Source organism: Aspergillus mulundensis (genome assembly GCF_003369625.1).
Source record: "Aspergillus mulundensis strain DSM 5745 chromosome Unknown scaffold_16, whole genome shotgun sequence".
NCBI lineage: Eukaryota > Fungi > Ascomycota > Eurotiomycetes > Eurotiales > Aspergillaceae > Aspergillus > Aspergillus mulundensis.
The window spans coordinates 449,534-472,474 of NW_020797904.1; the positions used below are offsets into that span (position 1 = coordinate 449,534).

At 53.3% G+C, this 22,941-nt stretch overlaps 11 protein-coding genes across 11 annotated transcripts; 6 read left to right on the forward strand and 5 right to left on the reverse strand.

The window, feature by feature from the left end:
- Window positions 1–346: 346 nt before the first annotated feature.
- Window positions 347–2,752, forward strand: DSM5745_10721 (transcription factor domain-containing protein; the record flags this gene model as incomplete). Its single annotated transcript, XM_026752737.1, has 2 exons — window positions 347–937; window positions 983–2,752. The coding sequence occupies 2 exons, from the start codon at window positions 347–349 to the stop codon at window positions 2,750–2,752; spliced, it is 2,361 nt and encodes a 786-aa protein (XP_026598755.1).
- A 357-nt stretch (window positions 2,753–3,109) lies between these two features.
- On the reverse strand, window positions 3,110–4,789 carry DSM5745_10722 (nicotinate phosphoribosyltransferase; the record flags this gene model as incomplete). The annotated part of the gene is made up of 5 exons (XM_026752738.1): window positions 3,110–3,327; window positions 3,392–3,827; window positions 3,879–4,498; window positions 4,550–4,633; window positions 4,681–4,789. 5 exons carry the CDS (start codon window positions 4,787–4,789, stop codon window positions 3,110–3,112), a joined length of 1,467 nt encoding a protein of 488 aa, XP_026598756.1.
- Window positions 4,790–5,571: 782 nt separating this feature from the next.
- On the reverse strand, window positions 5,572–6,575 carry DSM5745_10723 (sugar phosphate isomerase/epimerase family protein; the record flags this gene model as incomplete). The annotated part of the gene is made up of 5 exons (XM_026752739.1): window positions 5,572–5,884; window positions 5,931–6,089; window positions 6,145–6,282; window positions 6,330–6,423; window positions 6,473–6,575. 5 exons carry the CDS (start codon window positions 6,573–6,575, stop codon window positions 5,572–5,574), a joined length of 807 nt encoding a protein of 268 aa, XP_026598757.1.
- A 447-nt stretch (window positions 6,576–7,022) lies between these two features.
- On the forward strand, window positions 7,023–8,565 carry DSM5745_10724 (glutathione-independent formaldehyde dehydrogenase; the record flags this gene model as incomplete). Its single annotated transcript, XM_026752740.1, has 6 exons — window positions 7,023–7,124; window positions 7,175–7,200; window positions 7,251–7,294; window positions 7,357–8,091; window positions 8,186–8,220; window positions 8,326–8,565. The coding sequence occupies 6 exons, from the start codon at window positions 7,023–7,025 to the stop codon at window positions 8,563–8,565; spliced, it is 1,182 nt and encodes a 393-aa protein (XP_026598758.1).
- Window positions 8,566–8,789: 224 nt separating this feature from the next.
- Window positions 8,790–10,762, reverse strand: DSM5745_10725 (Leucine Rich Repeat domain protein; the record flags this gene model as incomplete). The annotated part of the gene is made up of 6 exons (XM_026752741.1): window positions 8,790–10,011; window positions 10,056–10,180; window positions 10,230–10,340; window positions 10,388–10,522; window positions 10,609–10,691; window positions 10,750–10,762. The coding sequence occupies 6 exons, from the start codon at window positions 10,760–10,762 to the stop codon at window positions 8,790–8,792; spliced, it is 1,689 nt and encodes a 562-aa protein (XP_026598759.1).
- Window positions 10,763–11,042: 280 nt separating this feature from the next.
- Window positions 11,043–12,878, forward strand: DSM5745_10726 (uncharacterized protein; the record flags this gene model as incomplete). The annotated part of the gene is made up of 4 exons (XM_026752742.1): window positions 11,043–11,225; window positions 11,274–11,354; window positions 11,404–12,621; window positions 12,684–12,878. The coding sequence occupies 4 exons, from the start codon at window positions 11,043–11,045 to the stop codon at window positions 12,876–12,878; spliced, it is 1,677 nt and encodes a 558-aa protein (XP_026598760.1).
- A 237-nt stretch (window positions 12,879–13,115) lies between these two features.
- DSM5745_10727 (NAD(P)-dependent alcohol dehydrogenase) lies at window positions 13,116–14,210 on the forward strand (the record flags this gene model as incomplete). The annotated part of the gene is made up of 1 exon (XM_026752743.1): window positions 13,116–14,210. The coding sequence occupies one exon, from the start codon at window positions 13,116–13,118 to the stop codon at window positions 14,208–14,210; it is 1,095 nt and encodes a 364-aa protein (XP_026598761.1).
- A 278-nt stretch (window positions 14,211–14,488) lies between these two features.
- Window positions 14,489–15,439, forward strand: DSM5745_10728 (RTA1 domain-containing protein; the record flags this gene model as incomplete). Its single annotated transcript, XM_026752744.1, has 3 exons — window positions 14,489–14,651; window positions 14,699–14,947; window positions 15,009–15,439. The coding sequence occupies 3 exons, from the start codon at window positions 14,489–14,491 to the stop codon at window positions 15,437–15,439; spliced, it is 843 nt and encodes a 280-aa protein (XP_026598762.1).
- An 81-nt stretch (window positions 15,440–15,520) lies between these two features.
- DSM5745_10729 (uncharacterized protein) lies at window positions 15,521–16,573 on the reverse strand (the record flags this gene model as incomplete). Its single annotated transcript, XM_026752745.1, has 1 exon — window positions 15,521–16,573. The coding sequence occupies one exon, from the start codon at window positions 16,571–16,573 to the stop codon at window positions 15,521–15,523; it is 1,053 nt and encodes a 350-aa protein (XP_026598763.1).
- A 541-nt stretch (window positions 16,574–17,114) lies between these two features.
- DSM5745_10730 (uncharacterized protein) lies at window positions 17,115–17,819 on the reverse strand (the record flags this gene model as incomplete). Its single annotated transcript, XM_026752746.1, has 1 exon — window positions 17,115–17,819. The coding sequence occupies one exon, from the start codon at window positions 17,817–17,819 to the stop codon at window positions 17,115–17,117; it is 705 nt and encodes a 234-aa protein (XP_026598764.1).
- A 1,008-nt stretch (window positions 17,820–18,827) lies between these two features.
- On the forward strand, window positions 18,828–22,192 carry DSM5745_10731 (putative nuclear pore complex subunit Nup85; the record flags this gene model as incomplete). The annotated part of the gene is made up of 3 exons (XM_026752747.1): window positions 18,828–21,134; window positions 21,183–21,684; window positions 21,732–22,192. The coding sequence occupies 3 exons, from the start codon at window positions 18,828–18,830 to the stop codon at window positions 22,190–22,192; spliced, it is 3,270 nt and encodes a 1,089-aa protein (XP_026598765.1).
- Between the last annotated feature and the right edge of the window lie 749 nt (window positions 22,193–22,941).

Here is a 22,941-nt window from a genome sequence, read left to right on the forward strand (position 1 = left end):
CGCCCAGGCTAGCGCGCCCGGTGTTTGATTCTCTCACCGGTGAAATCCACCGCATCCAATTGGCCCAATACAATGTCGAGATTAGCGGGGAAGCCCGCAATTACGGAGGCGCCCCCGCCTCCGCACTGCCCACAGCATTTCTGCTTCTGCTGCGGTGAGCTCAAGTTGCCAACGCTTACGCCTTCTTGCTGCTACGCTTAGTGACTAAACCGGCCCGGCCACCGCCTTCACTGACATCGGGGAGAACGCTATCGTCACTCACCGGCTGACACCGGCAAGCTCCGCGGACTGTTGATCTTGTCGATGCGCTGCATGTGCCTGGCCAACCTATATTCTCGCGCACAAAATGTTGAACGCCAAGCGCAAGCAATCCGAAGCCGGGTTTCCCGATGACGGTCCAGCTAGGAGGAGGAGCAGCAACGTCCTAGGATACAATGCTCAAACGCCATGGCTACACGAAGATCATAGCTCCAGATTCTCTGCGGCGCGAAGGTCGATAGGGACTCGGGGTCACGCGGATTCTTTACCCCTCGCTAACATGGTATCGACTGTGCAAGACTTGATCGATCCCGACTTTGACCCGCTGATTGCAATATTGGACGAAGAACCGCGTTTCCTGAAACCACTGCCGTCGCGGATATCAGCGGAGGATCTGGAGTTCCTGCGCTTTCGAGGGGCACTGGCGATCCCCGAGAGCGGGTTACGGACCGAGCTCCTACGCTGCTATATCAAATGGGTTCATAGCTTCTTGCCAGTGCTGAACTTGCAGGAGTTTCTACGATGCGTTGCCGTCAATGATCCGGAAGGGGACATTAGTCTTTTGCTATTCCAGGCCGTGATGTTTGTGGCAACCGCTTTTGTGGACTTGAAGCACCTTCAGGCAGCTGGCTATGCTACAAGGAAGATTGCGCGCAATGCTTTCTACACACGATTGCGGGTACGTTGTTTTCGGTACTCCATGCGACAACGCTGACAGCGACAGTTGCTCTACTCACTTGACTGCGAAGAAGACCGAATAGTCATCGTGCAGACTCTCCTCCTTATGACCTATTGGTCCGACCACATGAACAACCCGCAGCGAGACATATGGGATTGGATTGGAATATGCAGCACCAATGCGCACTCGATCGGATTAAACAGAGACCCGTCTTCTTCTGACATGGACATACGAACGAAGCGGCTGAGGACAAGGCTATGGTGGTGCCTGTTTTCGCGCGATCGACTCATTGCCATGGGCTTGCGGCGTCCGACGCAAGTCAACGAAGGGTCGAGCAATCTTCCGATGCTGAAGCTGGACGACTTTGACCCTGAGCCATTCCATCCTGCAGTAATTGAGCAGTTCCACTGCCGGCAGCTGGAGGATGCTTCTCATCAGAAACGTCTCGCGACTATGTTCATCGAAAAGGCAAAACTATGCCAGTGCATTGGAAGGGTACTATTCGCTCAATATACGCCGTCCCAGTACCAGTTCGGTCTGACAACCCGAACAACCATTAACCTTGTTCCGAGACATGCTTCGGAGTCAGAGCTCGCTCGATGCAGTCAACGACTCGAGTCATGGCTCGCTTCATTACCCAGAGATGCACAGTTCATACCCGCGTCAAAGACAAACTTCAACGACGGGGAAGACGTATTACTTCTCCACGGCGCCATGATCCGTATGCTATACCACGCCACCGTGAGCGCCCTCCATCGCCCCTGGGCTTACGGGTCCACAAAAGATCAGACAAAATCTCGCCTAGAACTAGCAAACGCAGCACGAACAAAGATGCAAGACGCCGCCATCGGAATCACTCAAATCATCCAAGGTCTCAACCAACTCAATCTCACCCGGTATCTCCCTCAATCCGGCGTAACGGTCATTCTCCCCGCCGCCGTAGCCCATCTCGCCAACTCAATGTCCAACGACCCTACCCTCCGCGAAAACAGCATCTCCAACTTCCAGCGCTGCATCCAGGTCCTGCAAGGTCTAAAGGAGATATACCCCGCTGCGGACATGGAGGTCGCTAACATCGAAGCCGCCGTCAAAGCGCAATCCAGCACAAGCGCCCTGTTGCGAATCATGCAGTTCAACGGATCACCCCCGGCTCAGCCAGAGCCACCGCGTAAAACAAGCTTGGTCTCCAACCCAGCACAGATACCGTCGCCGTTGGACGAATCAAACCATTGGACGCCGCCGGCTGAGGAACATGACACTGCCCATCCTATTCTCCACCAACTCGGCCACGCATCACCGACGAACAACGCACAAGAAACCCAAACCCAGCCCCCGCGTCAAGACCAACCAACACCACCAACTGACTTCCCCGACCCCCTCAATACCTCCCCAACCACAACAACAGTTCACCAAGCACCCCAAGTCAACCCACCCACATCCTCGATCTTCACCGACCTCCTAGACTTCGACTTCGACACCTACGCTTCAACAATCACACCCGCACTCCCAGACCCCAAAGCAGGACCCGACCTCGACCTCGACTGGACAAGCGAGCTGCTCCGATGGGCAGACGCGAATCCAGAGTATTATTCTAGCTCGAGTACGAATGTCAATGAGCCGAGAGATATCTTTTCGTTTCCGATGGGGCCGGGGTCGGGGCCGGGGACGAGTCCGGGGCTTGGTGCTGGGCTTGGGGGTCAGGGCGGGAATGGGCAGAGGCAGGGGCAGGGGCGTGCACATGGGAGCTTGAGTAGTGGGATTACCGGGGATTTAGATCGGGATTTGGGGTTTATGGAGGGGGATGAGATGTTCTAGCTTTACCTCCTCGCCTCGATTGTTTTAGCGAAGCGATGATTTCTTCTGTTTGTGCGCCTATTTGGGGCTTGTTTTTTGTCTTGATGGGTGCGTTTCCTATACCTCAAGTACCTACTCTATGTCCTGCTTTTTTGGCGATTAGCATATCGGCGAGGATCCTCTGGCATAGTCTACTCTATACTCTATATCTTCTTTTGCGGAGATTTGTATCATCAATGCATAGATCCTTGGTATCGTACGGATGGGTACGGTATCCATATACCATTAAATCAACTCTATTCTATTCCCTTTCCTAGCCCTTCCACCCGCCCTCATGCCTCGTATCATACGCTCGTTCACTTCTATAGTTCGAGAAAATCACTTCCCATTCCACCGATTCCGCTCATCCCCTTCCTCCCACTCGTGCTCTACATACCCCAGCCTCTTCTTGACGGCCTGCACGGTGTCCTTGTCGCCTGTGTTCTTGCCCATGTTGTCACTGAGCTTGACGGCGGCCCTGCCATTCGCGGAGGCGATCTTGATGACGATATTGAGGGGTTGCGATTTTTCGTTTGTGGTTGTGTTAATGAAGTCGTCTACATATTATGTTAGTTTGCTGCGTTCCTGACGGGTAGAGAATGGGAATTGTGGAGGGCGTACTTGTGAAAAATGTTCCAACGCCAAATACAGGCTTGAACCCGGCCTCCTCCGCAAGAACCTTATATTCTAAACAGTGCTCAATGTTCAGTGAATCGGAGAACACCACCGTCTTTGCCCCAGTGATGCCCTCGCGGTCGTAGAAGTCTCGGGCGATTTTCACAAAGTAAGCCGGGTCGCCTGAGTCCTGGCGCACGCCTGTGTAGACCTGGGCGTAGGTTTTGCCCGCGGAGTTGGGGTGATCGTTGGCAAGAGGTGCGGAGATAGGAGGCTTAGTCTCGGCTTCGCTCTGGATGTTGGACTCGGTGGTTGTGCTGGGTCCTGAGGGAGCTGTTGAGACGGCTCCAGTGCCGGCAGACGTGAAATCGGGGATTGGTTTGCGGAAGGCTTCAAGAAAGGCGGGAGTGCCGAAGGTGTCTGTGAGGGCAATGCCGAGGACCTGCGTTTATTAGCATTGAGTGCTCAGTGATTCATGAACTGTGCGACGTACGCCTTCGCCAAAGCAACCAAGCCAGTACTTCAGCGCCATCTCGTTTGCATTCTCGTAGTCGTCCGTGATCGCGGCGATGGTCATGTACCACTCGTGCGCGACTGTTCCAACAGGATCCACGTCGTACTTCATCGCAAAGTGCACATTACTGCTACCGGTAAAGACACCCGGTAGACCCTTTGCCTTGGCCTCGCTCGCAGCCCGACAAAGTCCCTTCATAACAAGATCCTGGGTGTGGTAGTCGCGGCGCCGGCGGGTTCCGAACTCTGAGAAGATGCAGCCGTGCTCGAGCAGCACATAACCTTTCCGGTAGGCTTTCTCCTCTTGACACTCGTAGTTCCAGTCCTTATCGCAGAACATGAAGTATGCCTGGCTCGTTAGCGCCAGCAGGGGAATCTCGTATAGAATTGTCTCGACCCATTTGCCCTTGACGATGTATTTGATATCGCCCAAGTCGTCGTCACTTCCTGTATCATCCGTAGGGGTGAATTCGATATCGACCTGCTCTGAGGGTTTGAGGTGGAATTGCGTCAGGAAGTCTAGGTATGCGGTGTTGAAGTAGGGGCATCGCTTTCTGAGGAATGCGATTTCATCGTCCGTGACGCGGATGTTTGCGAGCTCTATAAGTGCGCCTGTTAGCGATTGCCAGACTATTAGGTCTCAGCACGTACTGTCCATCTGGGCTAGCATCCATTTGTATGCACCCCGCGTCAACTTCTTCTGCGGAGTTCGGTTTGTGAAGCCATAGGTGACCTCTGGGCCATGTCAGCGAAAGCAAGGCTCACAGGTAACGAGTACCTACGGACGTCCGGGAAGTATTTCAGGATTGCGCATTGCATCGTCAGCTTGTACAGGTCTGTATCAAGCAGAGAGGAGACCCCCTCCGGGAGCGGGGCCGAGTGGTCGCCCATGGTGAAGATTCTTCGTAGATGAAGCTGCTCCAATTGACTTTGGCTCGGAATATCGCGACCGTGAATCAGATCAGAATCATACGCAGAAAGCAGCCAAGCAGCCAGGAACGCGATATTGAGTCAGAGTCCAACGATGCCGGTGAAGTTATTTAAGCCCGCTGCGGGGGAGGATGCCCGATAAGGAAGGTTTGCAGTGTTTGCACGGAAGCTGGAGGGGTATATCACAGCGACGTCATTGTATATCTGTTTGTTCGTCTGGACAATAGCAGATGCTCTCTTTCACGCTGTCTTCTAGCGGCTGCTTGCTGTTCTGAGCTTTTTGGAACAGCCAAATGGGTTTCTTTGCGCTGTTGTGATGCGTCGGAGATGTTGCGATATCGGGACGATGCCCGCTTCAAGCCGACGCCGCGGCAATAGCAGGATAGACAAGCCTTGCTACGATTGCGTCTTCCTACAGTGAGTGCTGTATGATTGAGTCTGGGGTTAGGAAGCTAGCTATAGCCTTATGGCTAAGCTCTACACACAGTGTGCTTCGAGATATATATCTTGTTCTCATCGAGCTTATTCTATATTTTAGCAGCACCTATATCATTGACCAATCGCACTCTTAAACAGCTTCTCCAGCCTTGCTCCCTCACTATCTGCCAAGTCCCCATGACTCTGCGCAGTACCGATAGGATGATACGGAAACGGCCTAAGCACAGCGTCAGCCATGTCGCACAATAACGAGGTCCTCATAGCGATGTACTCACCCATACTCCGGAACAAAAGTCAGCCGTCCATTAGGATCCGTCTCCTGCTTGTGCTTCACAATGTCCAGCCAGAATTTCTCGAAGAATGCGCGCTCGTCGGCGAAGACTGGATCTAGGGGGTCGGGACATTGTGAGGCTTGCGTTGTGCCCATGCGGGTGTGAATGTGGCCGACCTAGAGAGAAAGCGAGAGTCAGTATAGGCTGCCATGGATTGATTGGATGAGCAAAAGTGAGCCTTGCATGTGGAATAACACGAGCGAGAATTTCCTGGTCCTCTTCGTTGACATCGAGGAGGCGCTCAGATACGACGACCCAGTGTGAGATATCGGCGGTGATTGTGAGCCTATATCTGTCAGTGAGAGCTCTCAGCACAAACAGACAGGACGCACCCTGGCACTTTTTGCAGGATGTAATCCGCAGCATAAGGGTTGAAAAGGGACCGGTTGCGGTGCGTCTCATGGCACACTCGTCCGTCGAATCCCTCTTCCTTCTCGACCTGGAGAGCCTTCTTGTAGAAGGCCACCGACTCATCCCAGCTGAAGTGGTCCCTGCACGCCGTCAGACCATGTCCGCTTTATTCCAGAAAAGAGGTATAGGACATACGCTCCTGACTGCGCATTGATCCGCACCGGCTTTAATATAGATGCGAGTTTGAGCTGCGATCTGAAGAACTCGGCGTGATCGTCTGGCGCCAGTCCGCGAGGACGACGACCGATGTACTTCGGCCATGATGAGAACAAGCTGCGTTCGTTAGATCCCGTCCAGCTTGGATTCTGGGAAGTACTGACGTGACGCTAGTCTCCAAGCCGACCTCGTCGCAGATGCGGCGCAGAAGCTGGAGCTCCTCAGGGCTCATGCCGGCAAAATCGATCTCAATTCCAGCTGCATCCTCAGTCAGAACGTCCTCGCACCAGCGAAGCAGGGGCAGTACCGTATCCATGTGCCTTCCACTCCACAAACTTCTTCTTCCACTCGGACTGCTGGGGACCGGGCTCAACGCCCCAAAGAGATCGAAAGCGCGAGATGACGACCATGCCGTAATCCTTGCTTATCTGTAGATTAGCTTCTTGGGAGACTCCAAACAGCGAGATCCAGCTATAAGTATACATGAAAAGACCGGGATCGGATTTGCGTTTCCGAATCAGGGTCTGCGGGCCGCATTGCCTGTTGCTCTGGATGCAGTAGTTTGGCCCGCCATCCCCACGTCCCCTGATGCTCGATATGCATCTGCGTCCGCTTATAGGTCATTCCCCTGCGGAGATTCTGGGTGCCCTCCTCTCGGAGGAGATGCGACACAAGCAAGGATGATGATGTATCTGCAGACCCGGAATGTCAATTTTCCCCGCGTCCCGTCATACTCCGCACCCCGCACGCCTTCTGCCTCTGTTAATAACCAGCTGCAGCCACTTGCGGGCCTGAAGAGAAACAGTTGACTTATTCGCGAGAACTTGCGCAGTATATTCGAAATGGCGTCACGAACAATGAAAGCGCTCAACTATGTTGGGCCGTTCAATGTCAAGGTCCAGGAGGTCGAGATGCCCCGACTCGAGCATCCCGATGACATTATCGTCAAGGTTACCAGTGTATGTTTGCGTCGCTTCAATTGATTGCTCTCTTGATACTGACTATATAGGCCGCGATCTGTGGCTCAGACCTACAGTGAGTTCGCCCAGCAACACCAGCGCATACACCATACTTATCTATCGCAGCATGTACGAAGGACGAACCGCAGCAGAGGCAGGCATCACTTTCGGTATGCCTTAACCAGGTACATGGGGCCCATAGTTACTCAGACTGCTAACAGTGCTGTATTAGGCCACGAAAACCTAGGTATTGTCGAAGAACTCGGCGATGGCGTGACACTACTCAAAAAGGGCGACCGGGTAGTCATGCCCTTCAACGTCGCCGACGGCCGGTGTCGGAACTGCGAAGATGGAAAGACTGCGTTCTGCACGGGCGTGAACCCCGGGTTTGCGGGCGGTGCTTATGGATATGTTGCTATGGGGCCGTATCGTGGTGGTATGTATACCTCTTCACTTCATTCGAACACGCCAAAGGACAGGTGGGTTAAGAGCACTATCGCAGGCCAAGCGCAATACCTTCGCGTCCCCTACGCCGACTTCAACGCCCTCAAGCTCCCACCCGGCACAGAACACGAAGCAGACTTCATCCTGCTAGCCGACATCTTCCCGACAGGCTGGCACGGGATCGAGATCTCAGGCTTCCAGCCCGGCGACACTGTTGCTGTCTTCGGCGCGGGTCCCGTAGGCCTGATGGCGGCATACTCCGCACAACTGCGCGGCGCATCACGAGTCTTTGTCGTCGACCGCGTCCCAGAGCGGTTGCGTGCTGCCGAGAAGATCGGTGCCGTGCCCATTGACTTTACGGCCGGCGATGCAGTTGATCAGATTATCGCGGCGAATGGAGGCGAGCTGGTTGACCGGAGTGTTGATGCGGTGGGGTACCAGGCCGTTAGTGGTAAGGGGGACAATGCGACCGAGGTGCCGAATATTGTGCTGGAGAATATGATCAAGGTTACGCGGGCTTGTGGTGGGTTGGGGATTCCGGGGCTTTATGTGCCTAGGTGCGTTTTCCCTTCTTTCATACCACTTGAAGTATGGATGGACCGCTGATATGACGATAGTGACCCCGGCGCTGGTGACACCGCAGCAGCGAAGGGTATGATTAGTCTAAGCTTTGGCAAGCTCTTCGAAAAGGCACATTTCTCCCCTTCACCCAAACACTCGCCTCAGTCCGCACATCTAACATATTTTCTTTGCATAGGGTCTCACCCTCGGCACCGGTCAATGCAACGTAAAGGCATACAACCGACAATTACGCGACCTGATCATTGCAGGCAAAGCAAAACCGAGCTTCGTCGTCTCGCACGAGATCAGCATCGACGAGGCGGAGGTTGCGTATGACAAGTTTGATAAGAGGGTAGATGGATACACCAAGGTTATCATTCATCCGAATGGCGGTTTCCAAGGAAAGCAGCCGCCGGTTGTGGCGTCGACGTTGTAGTTCTGTTTTGGACCAGGGGCTGGGGGTGTTGAGGGGTGTTGAACGTGAAGTTGTTTTTGGGTTGTAAAGGTGAATGAATCCTTTGATAGGACTGATTTTGATGTAATGAATTACCTCAGCTTGGTCACTCAGTGTAGCATATCACAGTCCCGATATGCCAGAAGGAGGCAGCCAGGTGCATTGACTCAGTCTTCAGGTCTATTGAGAGTGTTCTACTCTAGCACCTAAGTAACAACGACCAAGCCATGAGACCGTCCATACTCGATAGCATCCGACGAGACCCTCTCACATCCCCTGACATAGACGCACTCCACACTCGCCTTATCATCTGCCGTCTGAGTGTCCACAAGCGCTTTGATAGTAACGCCCGTGATCTCAGTAAATGATAGATTAAGCACTTTCAAGGTCTTCAACGCGTCAACAAAAACTGCAACCGTGGAATCTTCAATCCCCATAATATGCGCAACATTCAGCGTATGCAGATGCGATCCAGCCCGGAGTATTGGAAAGAGAGACGCGGCCGTGATACGAAAACAGCTATCCACGTGTAATACGTCCAGAGGCACTTTCGCCTCCGTCACAAAGGCCTGCAGCGTAAGGTGCGTGACCCACGGAACATCGCTGAAGATGAGTGTCGTTAGATTCGGAAGGTCAAGAGATTGAGGCTGGGGGTCTTCGGAGTTTTCATCGACTGTAGCGAATGGGAGAGCTTCGAGTGCTGCGCCACCGCGAATGCGGAGAAACTCGAGGGTAGATGGGAGACCAAAAGAGCCGCCAATGTAGAGGCCGCTGATATCAAGCTTTTTGAGATGTGGGAAGTCCGCTGGGTTAAATGAAGGCGGGTAAGGGACGAATATTTGTGGGTCGGAATGCAGACGTAGTTCACTGAGGTTTGATATGGGGAGTGGCATTGAAGGGTCTATGAGGCGGGGAATGTAGAGGGCTGGAACGTAGTTTTCGATCACACCAGACTCAGTGGTTCCGAGGGTGATGCTTTGTAGATTAGGTAGGGATGGCGGCCAGTTTGTGTCGGCTGTGCGTGATTTCGAAGCGCTGTGAATCTCAATTCGTTCGAGTCTAGGGAGAGTGGATAGGAGTTTCGTGAGCGTTGCTTGGGGTATCGTGGTTTGCGAGGATACTAGAAGCGTCTTGAGATTCTTGGAGCCTTTGAAGAGGTCGTGAATGGCCTCTGGGGAGGATGGAGATAGAATCTCGAGGTGTTGGAGGTTTGGACATCGGCTGATGTATTCGAGACTTCTGTGGATAGAGGCTTTAGTGACGTTGGTCACAATGGCATGGGTGAGCATTGCTTTTGAACGTCGGATATACGCCAGGACGGAAGACCAATGAATTTTGCTGCGGGCTCCGGTAAAGTCGATGCGCATGAACAAGTCGGGCAAAGAGGAGAGAAATCGATCCCATCCCTTCGAGACTCGTAGAATAGCACTATCCAGGTTAGATACGTATTGAAAGACGGCCTGTGTACTTACACAATTTGTCTAAAATCATAATGATCCACAACCATTCTCGCTATTTCTAGCGGGAATACACTGAACGGATCATAGCATTTTGATACCAACTTCTCGTGAAGCTTCGTATGCATTTGCTCCACAACCTGTGTGGATTAGTACTAAGCCAGCTGATACAGTACATATGCAACGCACCTGTCGTCTTGAATTATCCTTTGGTAAAGTCTTCAGCGCGTATGCATAGACTTCGAGGGCCTTTTCAGGCTTTCCGTCCAACAGCAGTGCTTTAGCACAGCGCAGGTAGCCCTATAGGCGATCAGCATATGAATCAAGAGAATGACCAGGGTTCGCACTCGCTCATCTTGTTTGTCCCGCTTGATCATAAGCCTAGCATCCTTCAAAGCTTGATCGTATCGCACTAGTTTGGTGTATGTTGCTGCTCGATTGTCAAGCACCGAGAGTGCATCTACATCAGGACATTTTAGTGCCTGAGGCACCAAGTTAGAAAGTCATTTCAGTCTCCATAGCAGTTGCAATCACAACGCGCTATTGAGAAGGAAAGACAGGGTCCTACCTCTGTAAAGGCGCTAATTGCACCGTCCCAATTGCCTTGGCCGTATAGATTCTGGCCCTGCCGTTGGAGCAGCGCGGCTTCTCCTAGTTGATAGGTCAACAATGCTCAAGCCGAGCAACTGGTCCAGAATCAAAGAAATACCTCTCGATCCCATTATCAGCCATCCACCCTAGCCAGAGTCAACACCATGAAGATCATTGTTCTTGATAGCCGTTGAGCTCCGGTGTGACGAAGTGCGGTCAACCTGGCAACGGGACGCCACAGAACGGGCGGGGCCGGCGTCTCTGGTCCGTCTCGCCCTCCGCACAATGGTCGGTGTTTACTTTCTTCCCGTTTCGGAGTTTTGACTTAACAACCAAACCCTCGTCCGAGGATTACTCTCGGTTTAATTATCTACCTTGTTTTAGGCTGCTTGCAGGACAAGCACGTCCGCCATGGAGTCGCAGGGGGATCTGCAGGCTGCTTCCACCTACATCAATAATGTCTTACTAGCACGGGGTCTGGTCAAGAGCGGCCGACCGATCGATTTTGCGAACCCGGAGAATGAAGAAGGCGGGGTGGCCAACACCATGGCCAGGATCATCAACTTGGTGAATGACTTGGTTCTGCGACGAGATGTAGGTTGTTGTGTATACCTTGCAGGAGCTTTGGCTAATAAGTTCCAGCGCGAATCAGAGCATCGAGAGAATCTAGCTACGACGATTCGGACATTGCGAGCGGAGGATTCCCATAAGGCGGTGGAGATTGTATGTGCAGTGAATGTCAGTTTCAACGGGGCGTATACTAAGAGTGTAGGAAAAACTTCAAACCAAGAAGTCCGAACTGTCGCGATCGCTTGCGCTAGCTGAAGCACAAGAACGCGCGCTTAAGACCAACATGTCGAGCGCAGAGGCAACCATCCGAGGATTAAAAGACCAAGTCCAGCGCATGAAGACGAACGTGCAACAAGTCCGATCCCAGTGCGCCAACGACATCCGCAAGCGTGATCTCGAGCTACAGAAACTGAAGGCTCACCTGGCGGACCGGCAACGAGGGAAGCGGGATGGACTGGGTGTGACAACTATCAACATCAACCCCGCCGCTAGTCAGTCGTCGAGAAGATATCTGTCAGGGGGCGAGGGGGTGCATGATCCGGGATATAGCTTGAAGCAGGAAACGAACGAGTTCCTTACGCAATTGCTGCAGAACCTCAGCGACGAGAACGACTCCCTCATCTCCCTTGCGCGAAACACTGTACATACCTTGAAGGACTTGCAAGGGTTGTCGTCGGAAGAAGATGCAGCTGCTGAAAACGGATACTCGCAGGGCGCAGCTAGTACAGCCCAGAGGTCAACTTACGGTGGCCATGCTGCCACAAGTCTACCCGCATCATGCGAAGAACTATCCAGCGAGATGGAGCAAGTGCTGGAGCATCTACAAACACTGCTCACGAACCCGTCGTTTGTTCCATTGGAAGAGGTCGAGGTGCGCGACGAAGAAATCAAACGTCTGCGCGAAGGCTGGGAGAAGATGGAGAGCCGGTGGAGGCAAGCAGTTACGATGATGGATGGCTGGCACAAGCGGATTGCACATGGGGGAGGTTCCGTCAGAGCGGAAGAACTCCGCATGGGCTTGAAGCTCGATGTCCATGTCGACCCAAGGCACTCTCACATCAGAGACAGCGACGTTGCTATGCCGTCGCCGATCTTCGAAGACCAAGAAGACGAAGATAATGAATACTTCGGGGCAGAGGCGACAGAGGCAGAGCCAGAGCCAGAGCCAGAAGACGACACACCCGCTTCAGAGGAGCAACCACAGTCCAGTTCTAGTCGAGCCCTGAAAGAGCGGACCGATAATACCGCGTCATCGAAACAACCAGCACGGAAAGAGGTAGCCTTTTCAGAAAAAGGGCGCAAATCCTCGTCCAAACAAAAGCAAGAAGAGGACGACACGGTGCCAATCAAAGCCCATCAATCCGATGCCGTAACAAGGCGGCCATCAAGGAAGCGAGTTGAGCCTAAGGGACCGCGTCCAGTAAGTAGCATGCTGTGCGAACCGATCAAACCACCGACTTATCTAACCATTGCAATCGACAGGCCCCTACGCGGATGAGCGTATCCCAGAAACTGGCAGCCGCCGAACACGAGGCACGCGCAGCAGAAAAGGCGCGCCGAGAGCAAGAGAGTCGAAAGAGGAGTCGCGGTGGTAAAGTCACGCGAAAGAAGACAGGCGATCGGCGACGGAGCACGCTGACAAGCGATGAGCTGGGGGAGCTGATGGGGATGAAGTAGCGTCATATACCCCTTTTCGTTTCTTCACTGTTTAATATTTTTGTTCTGTTGAATAATTTTGTCAAGAATAACCCACCACTACTCTAATGAAGTCACGGCAACAATCAACCTCGGCAAAAATAAACTTCGGTTGTCTCCAATTCTACTTAACGCCTCCACTCTCCGCATCTAGAGCCATGATTTATCAATTTCCCTAAACGTCTATTGCTCTGGACTCAGGTCTTTTCAAAAAGAAAAATGCCTGACACATTCACAGGCTGGGTCGCGCATGACCCCAAATCCCCACTTACCTATGAAGCCTTCACGCCAAAGCCTTTCGAAGAAACCGACATTGAAATCCAAATCACCCACTGCGGCATCTGCGGCAGCGACATCCACACCATCCGCTCGGGCTGGGCACCAGCCGACTACCCCTGCGTCGTGGGTCACGAGATAATTGGGACAGCAACGCGCATCGGCAGCGCAGCCAGCAACAAACAAGGCATACAAGTAGGCGACCGCGTCGGAGTCGGCGCACAATGCTCCTCGTGCCTACGACCTGACTGCGAAGCCTGCGCAGACGGCGAGGAATCTTACTGTCCCAAAATGGTGGGCACATACAATGGCCGATTCCCCGACGGGAGTAAATCCTACGGCGGGTATGCAAACCGATGGCGCGGGCCGGGGCATTTCGTCTTTCGAATCCCGGACAAGCTATCCAGCGCGCAGGCGGCGCCGTTGCTGTGCGGTGGTGTGACGGTTTACGCGCCGCTGCGGCGCTTCGGGGCTGGCCCGGGGAAGAGGGTTGGGGTTGTTGGGATTGGCGGGCTAGGACATATGGGGTTGCTGTTTGCGCGGGCAATGGGGAGCGACTCGGTCATTGCGATTTCGCGATCCTCAAGCAAGAAGGGGGATGCGCTGGGTTCATGGCCGTACAAGCTAGGGGCCGATGCATTTATTGCCACGGGGGAAGACAAGAACTGGGCGAAGACGCACGCCAGGTCCCTGGATATCATCATCTGCACCGTGTCTGGGGAGAATATGCCGCTGTCTGGGTATTTGAGGCTCCTCAAGCGGAATGGGGTCTTTGTGCAGGTTGGTGCACCTGAGGAGCCGTTACCGGCGCTTAGGGCCTTCTCGCTCATCCAGAAGGGTGTTAAGGTGACGGGGTCACAGATTGGATCTCCGGAGGATATTAGGCAGATGCTGGACTTGGCGGCGGAGAAGGGGGTCAAGCCGTGGGTGCAGAGCAGGCCGATGGAGGAGGTGAACTTGGCGTTGGAGGAGATGCATGGGGGGAAGGCGAGATATCGGTATGTTTTGGAGAATGGGAAGAAGACGGGGAGGTTGTAAAGAGAGAGATAGAGGGGCTGGGTTGTCTTTATTTAGATTCTAGACCAAGGTTCGTGTTGCGTTACCGAATCGGGGTAGGGGTGCGAGCGAACTATACCGCATTGGGAAAGGGTTACGATATACGAGGTGGTTACGTTTTACTACGGAGCCAAGATGGAGAAGGGCCAGTAGGCAACAGACAGTGGAACGGGTATAAGAATCGATTTGGACGGAGATTTAGGGATCAAATTCTTTCAATTGTGTCTTTCTTCTAATTGTCTTATCAATTCGCTCCCACGATGTCTGACGGATTTGCTGGCTGGAAAGCCTACTTCTACGACCCGTCCATGGCGGCGGCGGCCATCTTCATTGTTCTCTATGGAATCGTGACAGGCATGCATACATATCACATGTTCCGAACAAGGACGTGGTTTTTCATTCCTTTGGTGCTCGGAGGATACTGTGAGTTTGTCAGAGCTATGTCGTCCAAACCTCGCTAACCAAACCAGTCGAGTTCATTGGGTACATAGGTCGAGCGATATCGTCTTCCCAAACGCCAGACTGGACACTTGGTCCATACATCATGCAGAGTGTCTTGCTGCTAGTTGCGCCAGCGCTCTTTGCCGCAAGTATCTACATGTACCTGGGTCGCATCATCGTGTTGGTGCGGGGCGAAAAGTTCTCCCTCATTCGCGTCGGCTGGATGACCAAGATCTTCGTCGCGGGCGACGTTCTCAGCTTCTTGATGCAGGCATCAGGTACGTTGGTTATGTTGACATCGCCGATAACGTCGAATGCAAGTGCGATTAACAATCGTAGGCGCGGGTCTCCTCGTAACAGACTCGCAACAGACGGGAGAGAATGTCATTGTCGGCGGTCTTTTCGTGCAAATCGCCTTCTTCGGCTTCTTCGTGATCTGCTCATTCATATTCCAACGGCGAATCAGCAGCAACGCCACCGCGCTTGAAAACGCCAGCACGACGCCATGGCTGAAACACTTGTACGCCCTGTACGGCTCAAGCATCCTAATCCTAATTCGATCCATCTTCCGTGTTATCGAATACCTGCAAGGCTGGGATGGTTACCTCCTGAGAAACGAGGCATTTATATACGTGTTTGACGCATTGTTGATGTGGCTGGTGATGTTGATCTTCGTCGTCATCCACCCGAGTGAGGTGAATTGTCTTCTGGGCCGGGGGCGTGTCATGACAACCAAGGGAGGGCTGAGTATCAGCGAAATTGCCGTGTAACGAATATATATAGCGTAACGATAGACCGAGACTTCTTCTCTTTCGCTAAATGGTGTCTAGGGCCTGCTGGGCTCGAACATATCATCTGTCCATCACAGCATACTGCTCTCCAAATATTTCTTCCATGCAGGCATGGATAAATGGTCTCCAATAGTTGTCAAGAGCGTACCAAATTTCTCTTAGAACGCGTGTGCTCCATTCAGCGCCAAACCATACGTCGCGGAGCTGAGGGAATATGGCACAGAAATGAGCAAGAATCACCAGCGCCAGTGGTCGACGGTCCCGCAACCGATCTAGGAATGCTGGTTGTAGTTTGATCGCCCACCGGCCCGCCAGTGCAAAGCCAAGCCCTGCGTGGACGCCCGCCATGAGATCCGCCAAGTGGTCAATTGCCTCTTGATATAGGGCCGAATCATGGAGGATCGGGTCTTGTCGGGTGCACGCTTCGTTGGCCTTGTGCAGTTGCTCGATAGCTACTCGACTCTCTGCTGGAAGGACAGGTTCGTAGTCATTCACGTCACGTATCGATGTCCAAAGGCGGTCTTCAAAAATAGTGTCCATAGCTTGACTCAGGATGTGCTGCACCCCGCGAGTCAGCACAAATGCTTGCACCAAGTCGCCAACCGCAGTATTACCCGGCTCCGGAGTCCGCGGGAAGCCGAAGGCATAAATGACAGTAATGCTGGCAAAAGCAAACATAGCCTTGCCGTTGCTGGAATTTATATTGCCGAGCTGCTCGCGGAAGAGCGTCAGTGCCTGGTCTTGGTGCGAAATAGCGACCTGGAGGTAGTCCTTGGCGGCGTCACCTAGGGTTCTCGGTACTCGTGTGCATGCGATATGGAGGGCCGATAGAGCTAGGATGCCGTGCATGAGAAATTGGTGAAAAAGAGCTTCTTGGGGGACGTGGGTACGCCAGATGGCCTCGGTCTGCTGGCTCCGCGTAAAGATGCCATGAGTCTCATTTACCCATTGTAGCATCAATTCCAAATCGCAGATATTTAAAGGAGGTAAAAACGAATCGCCATTGCTTGCGTTGTTGCTGCGGAACTGGCGGAGCAGGCTAAAATCGGGCGATGGCGGTGCTTGCTGTCGGTCGGAGAGGGCACGCGGGGAACGGGATGGCTCGTCTGTCATCCATCGGAGAGGCCCGGAGGAATCATATTCGCAGTCAGTCTGACGCCGGGCGCAGTTGGCGCATACCGGTCGTGATTCGTCACACTAGAAGTAAATAAGTACGGCGAAAAGAAAGCAGCGGCAATCGAAGGAGACGACTCGGCGAGTAGTAGGAATGGAGCGGGGAAGGGTCCAGGGCAGGGCGGGATTGTACCTTGACTCGTCGACGCTTGCATTCCAAGCAGCCATGGCGAGATTTCTGATGAGACCTTCGTTGCGCCATGAGAGGCTGTCGCAGGCTCACGAGCTTCAAGAATTGAATCAGCCGATGCTCTTTTCCTCATAGTCCAGAGCTTCGAGAAGGATCGGGTTAGTGGGAGTTAATATAGCCAAGGCTGGGGACCAAACTAGGCTGCATCATTTCTTAGCGAACTACTTTAATCATCTAAAACAACGGCGCAGTCATAGTGCATTCCTATAGATTACGGCTTTTAATGAAACTTGCAACGGGTATACGGGTATATTCGACGCGCAAAATGCAATGCCATTATTGACGCCCTCTTTACCCCCCATCTCCTCCTCCTCCACCTCCCTTGGCCCATCTGCGTCGGACTTTCTCATACATAGCTAGCAGCGTGATAAGAGCCATCAGGTCAAATTCGGGCCCATACCCAACCGCCACCTGAAGTTTGCCATTCTTTCGAACGCTCTTGAAGCTGTTGCTGGTAAAAACAGCCACCACCTTCCCATTTTGCTCGTCAATGAGCTTGTAGTTGCGGAGACTGAATAGTAACGGCGATTCCCCATCCGCGCCGACTGAATGGGTTCTCTTCCAGACAAACCATCGGCGCTCCAGTCTCCCATCGGCCATAGGTACAGACATGGGCCACCGGTACTTGGACAGTGCGAGGTTTTGGCATTGGAGGTCCTCCCAGATCATGGCCCCAGCATGTTGCGGGTCTCCCAGGCCGACTTTACAATGCCGCGAAAGATGGAGGAACTTGCAGACGCCTGCTACCGGCTCCTTGCTGTTTTCGCCAGCATGGAGCGTTATGTCTGCCTTGAGCGGTTTCAGGTGCGAGTTGTACACGTAGTAGAGGTGGTTCTTATTCACATCCGACACGCGGTAGTCATAACGAATGGGTGTATGGTAGATGTGGTATACCCGTGAGTGGGCTAGGTCAACGCTTTGAGTGTCCGCGGAATCCGAGCCCCGTGATGGTGGATCTCGTAGCTTGACATCGGCGTGGCCAAACGGATTGGTCATCTTGCGATCATTCAATGAGTGTAGAAACTGCTGGTTGAGGAAGACGTATGACGGGGGACTCGCGCTTCCTTATATGCTCTCGCCATGCTTCAATCTGGAATGCCCCAGTACCCGAAACTGGAGATACGAGCTTGGCATGGCAGGGCCGGGCGATCTCTTCATTTAATGGTACCTTTCCAAGATCGCCCCAAACTTCATCCACTAAGAGATGATTCATAGCGCCCATGTGTTGAAGAACCAGCTTTCTGGAGTCCGGACTCACCTCGTCCGGCGCTGCGTCCTTTTGCCCAATCATAAGACCCAACGAATACGATCATCCATAATTGGCTTAGTGTGTGTAAGGCGCAAGACCCTGTCTCTTGGCACAGCCTTACGAGCGCAGCCTTACGAGTCATGCGCCCGCAAGGAGTATACAGTTCACGAGGTTTCTAACACGTAAAATATGATCCAGATAGACTTGCAACTGGCATTATCCGAGTATATTTGTCTCGGAAATACGAGCTCTACTCGCATAGCGCCGGATTTTGCTTTTCGAACATGGTCTGACCTAGTTATTTGATCAAGCAACCTCGTATACTCAGTTCTGGACACATAGATATCTCTCAATAGGCTTGAGTAATACTCAAGCAGTGATCTACTCGGCTGAATATTGTGACTTAGCTAAGCTGCTAAGTAGGACTCCCTTCTGACTTTGTGGGTTAGCATCTATAGTCTTCCTGATCACGTGTCGTCACATGACGCCAAGGCTCCGCGGCATTGAGCATCATAATAACACCGCGAGAAAATGATGGATGCGCTCTCGAGCTTCTCAACAAACAAGACAAAGCCGCGGTCGCGGCTGGATCCAACATACAATGCTAATGGCAAGCGAATGATATTTAATTTTGAAAATTCCTGAACTTGACGGTCTCATTGATCTTCTGAACCGCGTCGAGCTCAATCCTCCGCGGTACCCAAACGACAACTTTACCACCCAACGCTATACACATACGAGCTTCTATAGACAAAATGAGCTTTCCAACATTCAACTTCGGCGCGAATACTGGTCCTGCGACTCCTGGAAAGTCACGTAACCCATTCGCGAATGGCGAGCCCCCGTCTGCGTCCAATTCTTTCACTCCGCAGGGCCCTCCTCCTTCTACCATATACGGCGGCTCCCAGATGAGCACCAGATCGCCGGGAAACTCAAACCCAATCTTCAATAGATCCGAGCTGTTGAGGGACAGCATATTTGGCTCATCCGTGGACTCGCCCGATTTTACCTCCCGGACGAGGAAGGCCGCGCCGGCAAAGCGGTTTACGGCTTCAGAATCTCTGTTCGACGTCTCACATGGTCCTGATTTTGGCGATTCAACGAATTGGGGCGCATCGAATGGCTTTGAGCCGCACATGTCCGGAGGGCTCGGTGTAGATGAAGACAACGGGCCTATGGAGGAAGAATACGAAGACGTGCAGACAGAAAAGACGACGGGATCGGGATTAAACTTCCTCGACTCGCACATTAGCAGCACAGGACCCTCGTTAATACCAGCACAGCGCAAACCCATCTCCACAAATGCTGAAAATGCCAAACGACCCAAGCTTGACGACAAGTGGGGGACCCAGTCGCCTTTGCGCAATGCGAAGTTGTCTCCGAAAAAGAACTCAACAATACCAGCTATCATACGGAATTTCTCATCGAGAGCTCGTAAAGCGGCTGCTAACGAATCGCTTGACTTCATCATTCGCACTGAAGACGAGATATCCCGCATGTACGATGAGACCAAACAGGCGCATTATAACGATGAGAATCTGCAGGTGGCCATAGGAAAAATTTGCGCTGATTTGTCTACTGCGTGGTACAAGACACCGGACAACAAAGCTTCTGGTACAGTTATTGGCCCCGGAGATAGCGCCGCGAATTCTACGAAGGCAGGCTTTCTGGGATCGTTGTTGCTACAGCTTCACCATCCACCTGCCGCTCCAAGATCACCAGGTTTTTCGAATGGGTTTGGATTTGCGGCTCCGCGGTTCCCCTTTGGCGGGCGATCGGCATCTGCTCCAATTCCTAAAGTTCTTTTGGACTGGCTGAACACAAACGATTCTCTGTCAGCCGAGTATACAGCTCTAAAGCAAGTGGGACCTGACCCTACCGCATCGTCAAACTTCTGGGAGATTGTAATTGCTGCTATCCTGCGAGGCCAGCTCTCGGAAGCGTCTCAGCTTTTGCGGTCTGCTGATTTCAACTACGCTCGCTCCGCGCTGGAGGATGGTTTGCCGCAGGCGGGTTACCGCGGAGCGCAGTTGCAAAATATCCAAAGATGCATCAACAAGGCACTTCAGGTGCTGGAGGCGTGCCCTAGCGTTCATAATGACGACTGGGATGTCCGCGATGCAGAGTGGTCGCTTTACCGAAAACGCGTCCATGCTGCGTTAACTGATCTGGAAGAATTCGCCGAAGGAGAAGAGCAGCCCGCACCAGCGCCCACAACGAGCAATATGTTCCAGGCCGTCAACTTCGGGCTGGGCCCAAATGCTTTCCAGGGGCCTTCATTTACCGAGTCTGCACGTATGGCTGAAAGTCGAGTGCCGTGGGCCATATACCAAAAACTGCGGTCACTGTACCGAATTATACTTGGTGACCCGGGGGCTATCATGAATAATTCGGAGAACTGGGTGGAAGCCACGATTGGTCTAACCGCTTGGTGGGATGGCGAGGACGATGATGGACCCAGCCCTCCCACATTCCTACGCCGTGGGCCGTCGTTGTCAGGAGATCCTTATCTTCGCCGCCTAAGCCTGGCTTTCAAGCACGCAACCACCGCAGAGGGGGACGAGAAGGGTTTCCGCATCAACTCGCTCAGCGGAGTTGAGGTCGGACTGGCCGCTGTTTTTGAAGACGACGTTGAGGGTGTGCTGGGATTGCTCCAGACCTGGTCACTCTGTGTGGCCGCCGCCGTGGCGGAAGTTGCCTCGGTCGGTGGCTGGCTGAAGGCGAAAAACAATGCCAAACCGTCTGGTCTCAACGATAATGACCTTATGGTACTCTCGTACGGTCAAGACGACGGTCCCGCAGGGGTGAACCTAGACGATGTTCTGATTGCGTACGCTACTGCTCTTTTCGAGAGGCCGTCAACTCGAAATGAGCCAGAGGGCCGGGAGGGGTGGGAGTTAGCGCTTGAGGTTCTAAGCAGGCTAGATGACAATCAGAAGATGCAAAAGAGCGTTTCGGAACTGCTGGACAAGCTTCCGCTCGACACGGCCGAGCAGATGGACAAGGTTGTTCTACTGTGCTCAGAGTTGGGGTTGATCAAGGAGGGTCGGCGTGTTTCTGAGGTACGTGCATACACAGAATATCAATAAGCAGTCTGCTAACTTTTTCAGCGCTATGGTGATCTCACTGTCGAGAACTCGGAGCAATATGGTCTAGCGCTGGTTTGCTATGCTCGCGCGCACAACCGTCGCAAGGTCAAGTCCGTCGTCGACCTGCTCATCTCGTACAGCCTTGTCCAGTCTCGCGCGTACCCTGCCTCGAATGACCTAGATGAGCAGCTGCGGACCCTAATCCGAGAGCCCAAGACGTGCCTCTCGGCAATCGCAAGTGCCGACGAGGAGGCTGCTTCGATCCTGCAGTTCTATTTCAGTGGTTACGCGACGCTGCGACGATTCTACGAGACACGCGACGAAGCAGTTGCCCTTTCAGCAGGCCAGAAGCCCCGCTACAAGCCGCTTGCCAGACGGCGCGCTGCAGCGCAGGCCCTGGTTGCTGCCATCACCAGCGCTGCCGACAGCATTTACGGAGGGCTATACGACCCAGATCGCGACTCGGCTATTCAAGTCGACGGTCTCCTAGCTCTTTTGGGCGAGGCTCTACCTCTTATCCACCGTATGTCCTTTTCTCTTTTTCAAAATGACAAGTCACTAACTGGCTAGAATCTTCCTCCATCCTGAACCCCTCCCAGCAATTCGCGATCCTCTCCGCCATTGAGGACCTCGAAACCGTTACCCCCCGCGTCTATGCACAATGCGAAGAGTGCTTCCGCTCGACCCTTCTCGAGTACTACTCCAAACACACCGGCAAAGCCACCGATTCCTCCGTCCTCCCTCCATCGCCGCGCGCCCTCCTCAAAAAGTCTGTCTCGTCCCTGACAGGCTCAAGCACGTTCTCTATCATCGGTAGCGACATGCTAGGAGCGCGCACGCGCTCGTCCTCCGGATCTGCCGATGGCTCCGGCGTGCTCGTGCCGCGGGCCAGCGAAAAGACACAGGCGGAACGCGAATGGGATTGGCGTGCCGGACTGCCGGAAGACACCAAGGGCGAGGACATACTCCGGATGTTGCGGTTGGGACTGGCGAACGGGCTGAGTTTGGGGGCTCTGGGCGCGGTCTACTAAACTTCTATGATATTCTTCGTCTCTTAGTAATTGCATGGTTTGCAGGGCATGTATGTACTCTAGAAATTACAAATATGGAGGGGGATTCATTCCCACGTTTGCCACAGCCGTCATAACCACACGTCGGCGGAATAGCTGGAGATAAGAGTACGCCGTACTCCGTATACTCCGGAAAGTCGACAGGAGAGCCATGAGTATGAGTATGAGTATGAGTATGACGTTGAAGTTTTCAGCCTCACTGGATCCTGCATCACATGATTGGCTGAGCCACCGTGAGTCAAATCCCGCCGTTCTGAAGTTTGAACCTCACTCTGCCACACTCTCGGCGACTCTGAAACTCCTGCACATGGCCTGACCAAGCAGTGCGTAATGACGTGAGTAATCAGGCAGGCAAACCCGCCAAGGCAGCGAACACCGCGCACTCGGAAAGGTCACAGAGTCAACCATCTCCGAGTCACCAGCTATCCCCGAAGCGACGAGACAAGACGAGACGAGACGATGACTGATAGTGATGACATGACCAACCATCCCATCCCAGCTGAAAAGAAGCGCCAGCAAACGCCCGGCCCCAAATTAGATCGCTCGCCAGCGGGAACTCGGGGGCCTAGTATACGCCGTCCCTGCCAGTCGCAGTCCGCACGCGCTGCATGGCCACTAATGCAGTCTAGGCCGCCCCAGGGCAGTGGATACGCTATGCTGATCACTGGGGCTGGGCACGGGCGTGTTCAGCCCTGACTGTCCTGCACCTA